This window comes from Callithrix jacchus, chromosome 11 (assembly GCF_049354715.1).
Source record: "Callithrix jacchus isolate 240 chromosome 11, calJac240_pri, whole genome shotgun sequence".
Taxonomy (NCBI): domain Eukaryota; kingdom Metazoa; phylum Chordata; class Mammalia; order Primates; family Cebidae; genus Callithrix; species Callithrix jacchus.
Window position 1 is genome coordinate 56,109,919 of NC_133512.1, and position 15,099 is coordinate 56,125,017.

Here is a 15,099-nt window from a genome sequence, read left to right on the forward strand (position 1 = left end):
CTCTATAATATTGACAGTAGAGTGTTAAAGTCTCTATTCTTGTATGGGAGTCTAAGTCTCTTTATAGGTCTCTAAGAATTTGTTTTATGAAGCTGTATGCTCCTGTATTGGGTGCACATAATATTTAGAGTAGTTAGCTCTTGTTGAATTGTTCCCTTTACCATTATGTAACGCCCTCCTTTGTCTTTTTTGATCTTGTTGGTTTAAAGTCTGTTTTGTCAGAGACTAGGGTTCCAACCCCTGCTTTTTTTTTTTGCTTTCCATTTGCTTGGCAAGTTTTCCTCCATCCCTTTGTTTTGAACTTATGTGTCTTTGCACATGAGATGAGTCTCCTCAATATAGAACATCAGTGGGTCTTGACTCTTTATCTAATTTGTCAGTCTGTGTGTTCTAATTGGGCAATTTAGCCCAATTACATTTAAGGTTAGTATTCTTAAGTGTGAATCTGATCCTGTCATCATGATGCTATCTGGTTATTTTGCATACTAGCTGATGTAGTTTCTTCATAGTGTCATTGGACTTTATATTTTGTGTGTTTTTGCAGTGTCTCGTACCAGTTTTTTATTTCCATATTTAGTGCTTCAGGAGCTCTTGCAAGGCAGGCCTAGTGGTAACAAAATCCCTCAGCATTTGCTTGTCTAGAAAAGACTTTATTTCTCCTTCATTTATGAAGCTTAGTTTGGCTCGGTATGAAAGTCTGGGTTGATAATTCTTTTCTTTAAGAACATTTAATATTGGCCCCAGTGTCTTCTGGCTTATAGAGTTTCTGCTGAGAGGTCTGCTGTTAGTCTGATGGGCTTTTGTTTGTAGGGGACTGTGCCTTTCTCTCTGGCTGCCTTTAACATTTTTTCCTTCATTTTGACTTTGGAGAATCTGAAGATTATGTGTTTTGGGGTTGATCTTCTCATGGAGTATCTTAGTAGTGTTCTCTGTATTTCCTGAACTTGCATGTTGGCCTGTCTTGCTAGGCTGGGGAAGTTCTCCTGGATAAAGGATATATAAATTCTATAGGTAATGCAATGGATGTAGTGCAAGAAGCAATTACCACTTTGATGCAATCATAATCACTCACCCCTAGTTAAAATGTAGGGTTCACACAAATCCCACTGATGAAAATAAATATACGTATATTTCTTTTTTTTTTTTTTGAGACGAAGTTTTGCTTACTACCCAGGCTGGAGTGCAATGGTGTGATCTCAGCTCACTGTAACCTCTGCCTCCTGGGTTCAGGCAATTCTCCTGCCTCAATTTCCTGAGTAGCTGGGATTACAGGCGTGAGCCACCGCACCCGGTGAAATATATGTATATTTCAAATGTTTAACCCTTCTTATCTTTTATTGTCTCAAATTATCTATAGAGCCATGAAAAACTGTTTGATATTTGTGACTAAGCAGCCTGTTTGGATATTATGCTCTTGAATATGAATGGTGAGCTGTTGGATGACATACTCAATCATTGCTATGTAAGAAATTTGTTCTTACTAGTAACTTGGAGCTTAAAGAATCATTTATAGGAAAGAAAATTACCCATAGCTTTAATTAAGGCTACTTTTAGAATTGGCCTTAGATTACCTAAAGGGCATGACTATTAATCTTTCACAACTTATAGATTTTATTTCTTCACGTCCAGTGATGTGACTTCTTGGTAGATATCTTCATTGCAATTTTCAGCAGCTTTATTGATGACATATGTTAATTGACGCCGACATGGGTTGCTCTTGCTCTTTTGGAAATTTCTTTATTTCTGTCCTAACATGCAAAGGTAGTACCAGAATTTCTTAATAGGAAGAGCCTCAAGGATGACAATATAGTTGACAGGAAGAACATCAGAATCTGCACTACATTTGCTTCACAAGCATACTGTTCTTCCTTACATTTTTTTTAGGGTGTCTTGGGATGTTGATCCTCTTTAAGTCAATAGAAAGAAAAGTAAATGAAATGTCATAGCCAATATTAGAGATATATTAATTTAAGTCTTTGTTGCTTTTATATTTTTCTAGGACAAAGAAATCTTCAAAAACCAAAAATGAGGTTCATATTTACAAGCCGCTTCTTGGCACTATTTCTTTTTCTACATGTAAGTAAAACAAAATCATCCTAAGCCATGCTAATGAGGAATGCTGAATAAGGAAGAATGTTTTGAGTGTGACTGAATTAGCATTTGCAAGTGTAGGCATTGGTTTCCAGACCCAAAACTAATTTCCTCAAAACCATTATTTTATTTAATATTTTGTTAACAAATCTCCCCTCTGAACTGTCTCTAATTTAAATTAGTGTTTATGGTCTACCTAGAAATTTGAGCTTTGTTTACTAAACCTTAGCATTGAGACATCTCCATATTACCTTAGAAATTAACATAGACAGTAAATAATGTTCTCAGATAAAACATTTTTCATGTTGAAAAACTATATTTTGAATCATAGTTCCAAACCATGATTTAAATTATAGTTTCTGGGCTGTTCAACCCTTTTAAAACATCTGAACTCTTTCAGTCTGGCTAATGATTTCAAATGTATTTTTCATCAAAAACTGACTACAGAATCTTCAAGTCTTTATATACCACTATTATTCTATAACCCTTCTCCAACCTTTTAAATTATGTTTAGTTTATGTAATTCTATATTGTTTTATTCCTAAATATTTACCAAGTAACCAGAAATATAATCATCTTATAAAACACTATCAATGCCTATTATTTGTGTCAACTTTGCTAACCCACCATCACATCAACTTCAATAGCACATAAAAGGGAGATAAGTAAATTTTACATAAATTAATGTGGAACTGCCTTGCTCCTTATTCTTTCTATAGCATCAGATAATATTTGCCAATGAATTACAGCTGGCAGCAAAGATCACTCAATATCTCATATTGTCCTACTCACCCACACAAAGCTTGCATAGGGTTCCAGGATTTCCATTGTTTATTAATGTGTATTTATAGGCCTACAAGTCTGTCTAAACTGTTTGTCTTTATGTTATTCAAGAAAAAAAATATTACTAGTATTCCATAAATGTTCATTTAATTTGTAAGGTGATTTTCATTTTGTAAAATTATATATCAAATAAATGGTTTATGGGAATGACTGTTAATGCAACCCTTTTGCACCTACTTGGATAATGAATATAACTTGTCAGGCTATCTTATCATTTTATCCTATTAAATATTTCTTTATACAACTTACAGTATAATTTTCCAAAAGTAATCAGTATTTGGAAATGCAGGTTACTTTATGTCATTGGAAATATAAAAACACTAAACAAAAGCTACCATGGAAACTAATAGAATAATTTGGCTGTAAATGCCCAGGCCTTATGATGTCTTCTATAGATGTAAAAATATAGCTATATATTATTGATATTGTTATTTTTATAGCTCAAATGAAATCCTAAGTGATCTAGTATATTTGAATATTTTTGAATAATCATGTTTCATAAAGGAAATAATTATATTGAAGATGACAAATGAAAAACTAAAGAAACCACTAAATACTAACAAAATCATTTGAAGATTATTTAATTACTTTTTTTTACTACCAAGACTATAGATAATCTGTGGTGTGTTAAATAAACTAAAGCAGGTCATTTTTATTCAAAACTTTTACCTAATGTAATCTATAATTTAAATATTGAAAAATTTCACATCTTTGCATGAGTCATGTACAGAAACATTTTATGGTTTATGGGCATCTCTTGACCAGCAAGCATAACTGAACAGGGCACTTAAACAGCTTTGTTCTCTCTTTGCTGTGACAGAGAGACATTTGCTACTCTGCCTATATTTGGATTACATATTTGGATTTGGAAGATTCGTCCATAAAACAAAACTGATGTGTTCATTTTCTTCAAAACATTTGTTACGTTCACACTGACATTTCTCAGAGAAAAAATATATTTTTAAATAACAATGTTCTCAATTAATCCAAAATATTACTTTTTAGTCAATAGATTATTGTGAAAATACACTATCTATTAAACTCTATCAACTCGATTTCCATAGAGATTTTATAATATCAGTTTGGGTCACCACCTTCCATTAGTTTCTGTTAACCATAACCACCCACTCAATTCTTCTCCTTCCTTACCTACTGAGGTATACAGTAAGTTTAGAACAGTGGTGATATAGAGTGAGCTCTCAGAAAAAAATGCTAGTAATGATGCTGATGACAACAATTCCAACGACAATAATGAAGACATAAAAAATTAGGTTCTTCAGAGCAGGTGTTATTGTTATTTGTTTACTTAGCTACATTCACCTATTTGCTTTGAATTAACAATATATGCAGCTTTGTTGTTTGTATAATGTAACTAGAATCACATAGTACACCAGCCAGGCATCTGATCTTATCTGGAAGATTCAGGGCTAATACTTTTACAACATTGTACTTTGTCCTTTCTTATTTTGAAAAGTATGAGTAATTGAAAAGCAAAAATAATTATATATATATTATCAACATTAAGGATGGTGACATGAAAATCCCATTGGTTACATCAGTTTGTGGATTCTAGGTTTATATTCTTTTTAGAGCAGTTTTGCCTGTGGCAATCAATAGAAAGCTCTCCCTTCAGCACAGCAGCTTGGGTCTATACACTCAGTGGGCTTGAACTATTGCAGAGATGAACCATTTATCAAAGTTCCATGAAGAACAGCTCTATAACTGTCTCTGTACTTCTAGAAACTTCCTGTAACCCAAAAGCAACCTGACTGTCCTACATCACAGTAGGAATTGCATAAGCATATGACCATTTCAGATCAGATTGCTTTCCTCTGGACTCCATGATTAGTGTGGTTAAAGTCTAGAATGTAAGCTCCACGAGAGCAGGTGTCTTGCAAGTTTTGTTCATTGCTGAATTTCCAGAACCAGTGCCTGACATGTTAGAGGCACTCAAAGTATTTGTTGACTGAAATAAACAATGATGTTTCAGCTGCTGACTACTGCTGTTGGTGGCAGCTTGGTGGTCGTATGTGTGGCGCCATTTACTTGATCCTTTAGGAGTGACATCACATATACGGCAGCTAAACTGCTACATGGGACAACAATTATGAGGTTTGTTTATTTGTTCGTTTGTTGAAAAATCATGTAAGATGGTTTATATGCCAAACTTTGAACACTGATGTTTATTCAGAAAAACAATATGCCCTTAACATCTCATTTCTATCTGGATGTAATCATATAATCATAAATTTATTTAAACCCCCAAATATGTGGTATAGACATAACACTTATAATAAGTAAGATATGTTAAGTCTCTTCATTGCTTGGTAGTTTCATCTAATCACTACTGGTTTTATTTTGTCTCTGTATTGCTGAAAATAATACCACCTTCCCAGTAATTCTTATTTGTATAAAATTATCAGCAAAAGTTTAACATTTAATAAACTTTATAAAATTTGTATATGTGTTTTTTTAAGCAGTAGTAATTCCATTATTGGATTCATATATTACATATATATATAAGCATACATATACATATATTTATATGTTTATATCTATCTATCTATCTATCTATCTATCTATCTCTATCTATACAGTCAGTCCTCCAAATCCATGGACCGTACATCCATAGATTGAACCAATCTCAGATAGAAAACATTCAAGAAAAAATTGTACTAAAAACATACAGACTATTTTTCTTGTTATTATTCTCTAAACAATACAGTATAACAACTATTTACATCACATTTACATTGTACTAGGTATAAATAAACTAGGAAAAATTTAAATAAATTGGGAGGATGTACACAGGTTGTATGCAAATACCACACTATTTTATATGAAGGACCTAAGCATCCTCAGATTTTGGTATCCACAGGAGGTCCCAACCAATCCCCTGAGTATACCAAGGAATGACTGTATATATAAACAGAATGCCCCAATGGGTATGTTATTTTAGGAAGAAGGTCACTGAGACATTCATCTACTGCTGGGAAAATTCCATCTTCAATGCTCAAATGTGAACCAGACCAGGAACTGACGCAGATGACTACTGCTCATCTGACAACAGAGGTTCTTCTAATTTTTCATTCCTTCAGTGTTGAGACAATCTCTACTGAATCAGCTTTAAACAAGTTCACTAGAGTTTGTTTCAATATTGCAAGAATGATAAGATGGAAGCTACTTTCATCAGCATGAATTATAACTACTTGTATTCAAACTGTCATATTTCCACTGTCATTGATGTTAAAACTGCATTAAAGCAAATAAACATGTAATTTAAAATACAAGCGTAGTGTTTTCCACTTGATATCCTTGGACATACTATTTATCCATGGTCTCTATGAAAATCTCTTGGTTGAGTGTCAGTTGCATAAAAAGAGAATTCAGAATGTTACTTTTGGGAAGAAAGCCAGCTTTAAACAAAATATTTCCTAGTGTTTAACATATCTAATACAAGTGACAGAAAAGACTTTTATATGACATCATATTCCATCTAATTTGAAGATGGTGAGAAAAATGGCCCAGAAATTAATGATATATCGAATTATCATTCTCATATTAACTGAAGATTACTAGAGCCACAAAAGAAGAATCTTAAATAAACGTATAAGCTGAACCAATAATTAATACCTCTATTGTGAAGGAATCGTGATCCATCATTTTTCTGATGGTTACCTGATATTTAATTGAATTTTTAAACATATTCATACAAATGTTGGGTAATGAACTAAAAAAAGAAGCCTCAACATGGAATCCCCTGAAAATGCTCTTTTTTAAAAAGTTTCACAAACCACGTTCCAATTCTATTAGGAATATCTAAGAATTGTATGACTGATGATTCTTTATTGTTTATAATTTCTGGTATTGGAAATATATTTTATACTGTTACTCCATCTTGCCAGACTGTAACCTGTATAAAAGCAGGATCTATACTTATTTTATTGAGCACTGTATTCTCAGCATCTGGCACAATGTTGGGCTTATCAAATGTGATCAATATTTGCTGACTGATCTGAAGACTGGGGAGAAGTGTCATATATCAATAGAATTGTGTTAAGCTACATTTGTAAAGGATTTTCACAGTTTTAATCACTTTTGTGGCTTCATTACTTTCTCTTCTGACATAAATTTAAGACATTAAAATTAGACATAAACAAAATGTCTAAAGAATAGAATGAACTTTATTCACAATTGGTGTCCATTTGAAGTTATCACAGTAATGTTATAAAAATAATGAATATTCACCCTCTTCTCTTTGCAAGCTATTTCCACTGGGATGGCTTGCTATCATCTCCAAAACTAATCCAAAATAGGGCTTACTCACCAAGAGGAAGAAGTTCCCCCTAATAACAATTTCCTTTCCAAGCAGCTCTTGTTTCTTGGGAATTATTTTTTTCCCAAATATCTAGGATAAATATCTGGGCCATTTGACTATTACTGTTTTACATTCCTTGTATTCAAATATGCCTTTATGTTTTGATTATTTGAGAAGGTGCTAAGAGTGGCACTTTCTTGTTTCAGCATGGATGAATCTAGTCTAGCCAGGCCTTCAACTTCCTGGTTGCCCCTACCTCACCCTGCAATTTTAACCTGTGGACATCTGATGTCTGCTGCAAGAGTTTTACTAAAAATTCTCCTTTGACAACCTTCACTGATCAAAAATCTATAAAACATCTTTGTCATATTATATTATGTTACATTATCACGTTTTAACAATATTAGCTAAAATGTTTTGAACCTTTCATGTCACTGACACTTTGGGTTTATTTTCTTGTTCATCTTCACAATATCATAGATGATAAATATTATTCTTATTAATCTTCTTATTTTACATTTCCTAGGTTGAGGGAACAGACCTAGTGAGAGGTCGCTAACTTACTCAAAGTGACAAAACAAGTTTTAACTCTTTTTGTTATCTGAACATCAGATAATGCAGAGTCTTGAAAGCAAAGTCCTGACCTTCATACCTTCAAACATGCTCCCCTTCAGGCAAGATGGTTTCCTCACAATGACTCATGCATGTCATTTCCAACCTCCAGACTTCTGTGGGAAAGGTCCCTCCATCCCAAAAGCCTTCTGTCTCTCCTATGCCTATTTAGAAACTACATAATTTTAATCAAAGTTCAATTCAAATTCTACCTTGTATCTGTAGCCATCTTGACTGTTTTTGCTCTCTATTCCCTCCAAACTCTGAATTTGGATTGGATTGTGTGCTGGACAGCTTAGCAGTTAGTGATGTGCTGTCATGTCGGACATACACAATGGCATGCATGGAAAACAATGAAAATTCACCATGAAGATCCAGCAATATATATGTCAACTCAATAGAGATGAGTTTTGTTTAGAAACTGGCACATACAGAAGAGTACATAACAGCATTTCTGCCATCAATACAATTGGAGAAACTTCACTCTTAGAATTGAAGTAGATATTAAGCAGTATTCCTAACTTCAGAAAAAGGAAAGTCAGTGTAGGCTGATGTTTTTAGGTTTCTCAAAAAAAAAAAAAATCTCTATGTAGACCATGCATATTAAAAAGTCACAGATTCCTGAACCACTAAAAACACTGGCCATAGCCACAGAAGAAATTGAAATCTGTTTAAACACAAGTTAGAAAGGACAGTATGACAGAGTGATCTTTTCAAACACCCACAGACATATTACCTTTGAAAAACAGAGACTTGTGACGGTAATGATTAACTGAAACTGAAAAAAACTATTGTCAATCTGTACCCAAAATGCAAATGTACTGATAAAAATATCTAATAAATACACTGATTTTCATTAGGGAAAATAAATTGCCCTGTACAGGTCATCTGCTATTGAAACCAATTTAAGGAGATTATGGTCAATTATGAGGAACAGAAAACATATTTTGTTTATTCCATGGAATAAATGGTGTAAATTTCTGGCAGTGTACACAGCACCAATAAAATTTCACTAAAAGAAGCACATTTATTGAGCTATGTCTATTTTTTAATAACACGATTCATGATTCTTAAGGGTAAGTTAAAGTTGATTTAATATTTGTATTTTTTGGAAATCAGATTATTTGTTTTGTTTACTTCTAAACTTTAGAATCATGGTAAAATTAAAACAATTCTAGCTGATAAAGAGGTGTGTGAGTGTGTATGTGTTATGCATTTTCAATAGCAAATGGAAACATGCGAACATAAGACTTGCAGGTAGAATCTGTAAATGAAATGTAAATACATTTTTAGTTATATACATGAAAAAAAAAGTCTACATGGAGACCATGAATAAGTATTGCTTAGAGAAGGAAAAATAAATGTTTTCGAAAACTTTTTCGTTGTCTCATTTATTTGTGCTCACCCATTCCTCCTGTCTATAAGTAACTGATTTTTCTTTTTAATACAGAACCCAACCACAATTTTTCCTACCAATTCAAATCAAACCTTTTCAACAACAGAGCCGGAGCCATTTCTTTACGTCGTAGGACGAAAGAAGATGATGGATGCACAGTACAAATGCTATGAACGAATGAGGCAGTTACCCCCATACCAAGGAGAAGGTAAAAAGAAAGATATATATGAACATATGCTTGAAATGCCATTAAAGATGTTTTCTTTCATGGTTAAATATGTGTTGAATAATTTTAATTTAATATGCCAGCAGTTTTCACACTGTGGTATGTTTGTGTATTTCATGCAATGGATATGCCTGATTTCTTTGTTCAAGTTTATCTGACTACAGTTTGGCTAACATCTGCCCTCATGATAAAATTACTGCAATAACTCAGTATTCACTCCTGGTGAGCAGGAACAATACAGGACTGACGGAGGGAGGGACACGGAAACTGATAGGAAAGGGAATTGGAAAATAGTGGGCAGAGAACTTGCCTGAGGTGGAACCTATCAAACCCTGTCTTGCTTGGATTAATTAGGGAGTACCTTCCCTTTAACTGTCAATTGGTTGGCAACCCATACTATTCTTCCACCCTTTCTGGCCCCAGTTTCCAGGAGAATTAGAAAAAGATACCTCCTAGCCAGACATTGTTTGTCTACCACGTTTTCTAGAATGGCTCTTTGTGACTGCCCATATATTTTCTGGTCTAAACATATCCTATTAGCTGTAGAGGACCCATAGAAAAAGAAAAGGGGAGACGTGATGGGCAAACTCATTGTAACATCCCTTTAAATTCCCCTGCTTGTGCACTGAGGCATTTGGAAAGAGTCAGTAAGATCTTTTACAATCAAATATTTTCGTTTTTTTCAAGACAGAGTCTCACTCTTTCATCCAGGATGTTCCTCCAACTTTAGCCTACTGGGCAGTTGGGACTACAGGTGCATGATACCTTGCCTGGAAAATTTTTGTAATTTTTTGTAGAGATGGGGTTTTGCCATGTTGTCCATGCTGGTCTCCAACTCCTTGGCTCAAGTGAGCCTCCCAAAGTGCTAGGATTACAGGCCTGAGCCACTGTATCTGGCCTACAACCATGTACATTTTAAGACAACCCAACTTAGTAGGGAAAAAAATGGTTAATATACTGTTACTACACATTCTTTGCTTTCAAATAGTTCAAGTTTTAGTTTGTAGTTCTTATTTTTAGCATTTTTCTTTAAACAAAAACATCAAGTCAACCAAAAGGCAGATACATGTTATTCTTCTGTCTACAGTAGTCTCAGTATTTATCAAGAACTGAACAGGGATTAGATATAACTTTAACCAGAGGAGAAACCATTTCTTTGAAGCCAATGAGACAATAAAAACACAGAACTGATATTTTCTGTTTTCTGAGCATTTTCTTCATTTTTAAAATAATTTTTTTCAAACTTTATTGAAAGCCTGAATCCGATTGTTTTGAATATCTTTGTCGATGTAAATCTTCATGGTTTGGGGTAGTTTTTGTTTTTGCTTTTGAGAGACATGGTCTTGCAATCTTTGGGGTTATTTGCTTTTTTGATAGCTCAACTTTGGAACCTTTTACAAAATAGGAATAGAACCCTGTTTGTCAGTGAGATAATTTGGTCACAGATATGCTATGAATAAAGAATAAATAAAGTTTAGAAACTTTATTTCCAAAATAAATGACTTTGGCTTGTTTGAAATGTAGGTGGCTATGACTGGTGTAGTGAGTTCAACTACATGTAATATTGTCTTGGGATCAATCTCTTTTAGTTACATCCACATGGCTTCAATAATAATTTTCTTCTAAATGGCCAGGTCCATATTGCAATCGCACCTGGGATGGATGGCTGTGCTGGGATGACACACCGGCTGGAGTACTGTCCTATCAGCTCTGCCCAGATTATTTTCCAGATTTTGATCCATCAGGTAGACTGTTTATTTTCATTTTATGTTCTTGCTATAAAGCTTTTAGAGTTTTCATGGTTTTGAAAATAAAATCAGATACAAAATGTACCTACCTATTTATATTCCACATTTTGCAGGTTCTGAGGCATTTCCTTAATTGAAATACTACTTAGTTGTACACATATTACAAGCTGTCCTTTTTTTTAAGTGATATGCTGGTCAGTTGTACATATTGGTATTAAATTCTGGTTTATAAACATAGCTTTTCTAAAACTATGAATATTTTTATTTAAATATGAGTTTTTTTAAATCTTCAATTGTCTCACTGAAAAGGGGGTAGAAATCTTAATTACAAAGGAGACCCGGATGCTGAAACTAAATGGATTAGCTACGGGCACAACATAGAAGTCCCTGTTAATGGGTGAAATTTGTTCACGAGAGTAAAGTGAGCCTGAGCCTACAAGGGTTGTTTAAGTGGCTCTAGAATCCCAATTAAAGAAGACAAATGAGTCTACCCCTGAAAGAATGTTTGAAAGATGCTTTCTGTGCTTCCATCAAGAGTAAAAGATCAAATTTGTCCCTGAAAACAAAATTTTACTTCAGTAAGGCAAGATAATGAAAGTGGTATTGCAGAGGACCACTTTTAAAACCAGTGCAGGCCAGCCATTTCTGGGAACTCCCATTGTGATGGAAAAGTTGGGAAGTGAAGAAAGAAAGAGCCTTGTGCCAGGTCCTAAACCAGCTATATTCCTGGAATCTCTAACTAAATGCTATTTGATGATAATCCTTCAGTCCTTTATTGATTCTTCCCAATAAAGATGTTTCGTTAATCTTGATTTGACTACATTAGAAGTATCTTGATTGGCACAAAGAGCTGTTGTGCAATTGAGGCTACTAGACCAGTTCCAAAGTAGCAATAGGGCTCTTGCCAAAGTATACATAAATATTGACTACAAGGCAAGGTTTTGTTCAACAAATCAGAGATTTCCAGGCATCCATCCATCTTTTCAGCCTGGTTCTTATATAGAAACCTCTCAGCTGAGGGACAAATTCGCTTTAAAAGTATATATCTGAAAAATATACATATATTCCAAACTTAAATTATAAATAAATAAATACACACACACACACACACACACACACACACACAAACTTAAATTCTTCAGGATTTTATTATTGATCTAAAGCTTACATCTTAATGATGTACAAAACACATTAACGAAATGCCAGAGATTTCACTTTGGAAAAAGTCTTTGGTAAAAGATAGTGGAAGAGCAAAAGACTGTATTGAAATTCAAAATAGGCTGACATTCTAAGGAATATGCTGGAATGTAAAAAGCAAAATTTAACAAAGAAGCATTTATAGCCCCTCACTTAAAGCCAAACAAACAACGTTAATGGCACAAAGCCAAGATGGTCCAAATATGATTTTGGGACAGTGATTCTCAACCCAGACGTCCTTTCAAAAACTGAAAAAAAATGGTGAGCTTTAAAAAAATGCAGATGCGTGCACCCTCTCCAGATCAATAGAATTTGAATCTCAAAGGATAGGACATCAGAATTTGCAAGTAGTTACTCCATGTGACTCTAGAGTGAGAGAGGCATACCCTACTTTTCATGGGTCAGTCCAAACATAGAGTATTTTAGAGAGAAATAACAATTATCAAAGCATATGTGGAAAGTCTCCAGGCTGTGAATGAACAACAAGCTGTGAGGAGTGAGTAATGAGGAATGTTTGGTTTGTAAAAGGAAGACCCAGAGCAAACATAAAGATGCGTGAGGTGAAGGAGGACAAATTCTTGATAGTTGCAACAGTTAATGCCAAGAAATGCCTAGATCTAGACTTTAGTTAAACAAACAAACAAAAAATACCATTTCCTATAGCCTTGTTTATGAGTTGAATGACCTCCTTTAAGAGTAATATCTCTTTCTGCATATAATATATTTTCCCATACATGGCAATATAACTTCATTAAAACCAAATTACGTACATTTTATTTTAAAAAACTACTTTTTGCAATATAATAAATACGAAATGTGGCCACTTTAAAAAATTGCAAATGAGCTTAGAAGGTTTGTAATTGATGAATAGCATTAGCAAAATCATTGACAAATTTTCAACATCAATTTTTTGTGATTAGTGCTAACCCTTTTCCACATATTGTTAGTGTCCAATAGAGATACTTTAGAGTTTGTCAGCCAGGGCATGGTAGCTCATACCTGTAATCCCACATTTTGGGAGGCCGAGGCAGGTGGATCACAAGTTCAGGAGTTCAAGACCAGCCTGGCCAACATGGTGAAACCCTGTCTCTACTAAAAATACAAAAATTAGCTAAACATGGTGGCAAATGCCTGTAGCCCCAGATACTCAGGAGGCTGAGGCAGGAGAATTGCTTGAACTAAGGAGGTGGAGGCTGTGGTGAGCTGAGATCGTGCCACTGCACTCCAGCCTGGGGACTCAGCGAGACTCTGCCACAAAAAAAAACAAAACACTATGGCAATGTTTTTCAAATATTACCAAATGATTTTGACTTCCGTATCTTGTGCTAAAAAAGAAAATTGCAATCTATAAAAGCATTATCTATAGGTATAACAATACTTTGCCTTTGTCAACACAGAAAAATGCTTCAAAAACATTTTCCCTGAGAAATTATCAAAGATGTGAAAATTCCAAATACACTTGCAAAATCTCTCTGCACATTATGACAACCTAGGGTTGCTATTTGATCTTTCAGACAATAAACATATTGCATGGGTGCTTTGAAGAACTAAAGAATATCTGAATAACTCAGATTAAATTTGGCAAGTATATTCATTTTAATGTTTACTTGCTGATTATTTTTATGTTATTTAATTTAACCTAATTTTTTCTTTCAGTTAGAATTTAAATATCATCTTGTTGCCAACAACATTACCTAAAATTCTTTAGATCACTGGAATGAAATATAGATAACCTTGATCACTTATGAGATTTCCAGTTCCAAATTAGAATATTGTAGACCAGTATTGTAATACAAATGAGAAGACTTTTTTAGACAATTCAACTAAATTCTAATTTTATTTAAGTGCCATTTCAGTTGTTTGCTAACAATATACTAGTTTTACAATGCATTTATCCTACCGGTAATAATGTCTTGATAAATACTATCTCGCCATTCTGACCACTTTTTACTCCCAATATATATTGTTGTGATTTCCCAGTCTCATGCACTTTACCCAGAATCTCAGATATATACAAAGTTAATAATTAAGCAAAATACAGAACAAAGATGTTTTCTTACTTATGTTTAAGATAGAGCACTTGATGTAGGGTCTGGCATATAGTAAGTTATCAAAAGTTATTTTTAAAAATTGTAGTAGTTGTTATCATGGCCTAATATTTTAGTGTGAATTTCAGCAAAGATTTCATGAGTCATCCCCATGAGAACTTATTATTTCTATCAATTTTGGAACTTCACTTTGTACTGATACATATACATGCCTAAAAAATTAAAATTCAAAAAGTACCAAGGCTTTATCATACTGTAACCAGCACTGCATATATCACATAAAAATAATTGAAAAACTAATAAGCCTGATGGGAAGCAGCAGGCACCACAAAGCAAGCACTTGGAAAGGTTCTTTCTCAGGGTTCAAAGAAAGTCTTCTTGTCCTTTTCCTCCAGAAAACTTTTAGTCTAAGTAGAACTGTTAACCTCAGTGAGCAACCCCAGAATCACTGACCTGTGAGTTGGAAGGATGGTAAGATGCCAGGCTTTCCTCCTCTTTGCTAAGCATCGATTAAAAAAAAAAATGGGCCAAACCAGTGTAATCTTTTCTTTCTATGCCAAATCCAACTTCCAGGTGCCATTTCCATTATCTTATTTTCTCACGTACATCTGCATCTTAAC

The 15,099-nt window shown here is 34.0% G+C and overlaps 1 protein-coding gene across 1 annotated transcript in view; it reads left to right on the forward strand.

Annotated features, from left to right (window-relative positions):
• The first annotated feature begins 2,003 nt into the window (after nt 1-2,003).
• CALCR (calcitonin receptor) overlaps nt 2,004-15,099 on the forward strand; it is a 76,601-nt gene continuing 63,505 nt past the window's right edge. Inside the window, exons 1-3 of the mRNA XM_017975726.4 lie at nt 2,004-2,076; nt 9,315-9,468; nt 11,121-11,231. Of these exons, the coding sequence (XP_017831215.1) occupies nt 2,026-2,076; nt 9,315-9,468; nt 11,121-11,231 (316 nt within the window). The 5' untranslated portion in view covers nt 2,004-2,025. The remainder of the gene's footprint in view (nt 2,077-9,314; nt 9,469-11,120; nt 11,232-15,099) is intronic.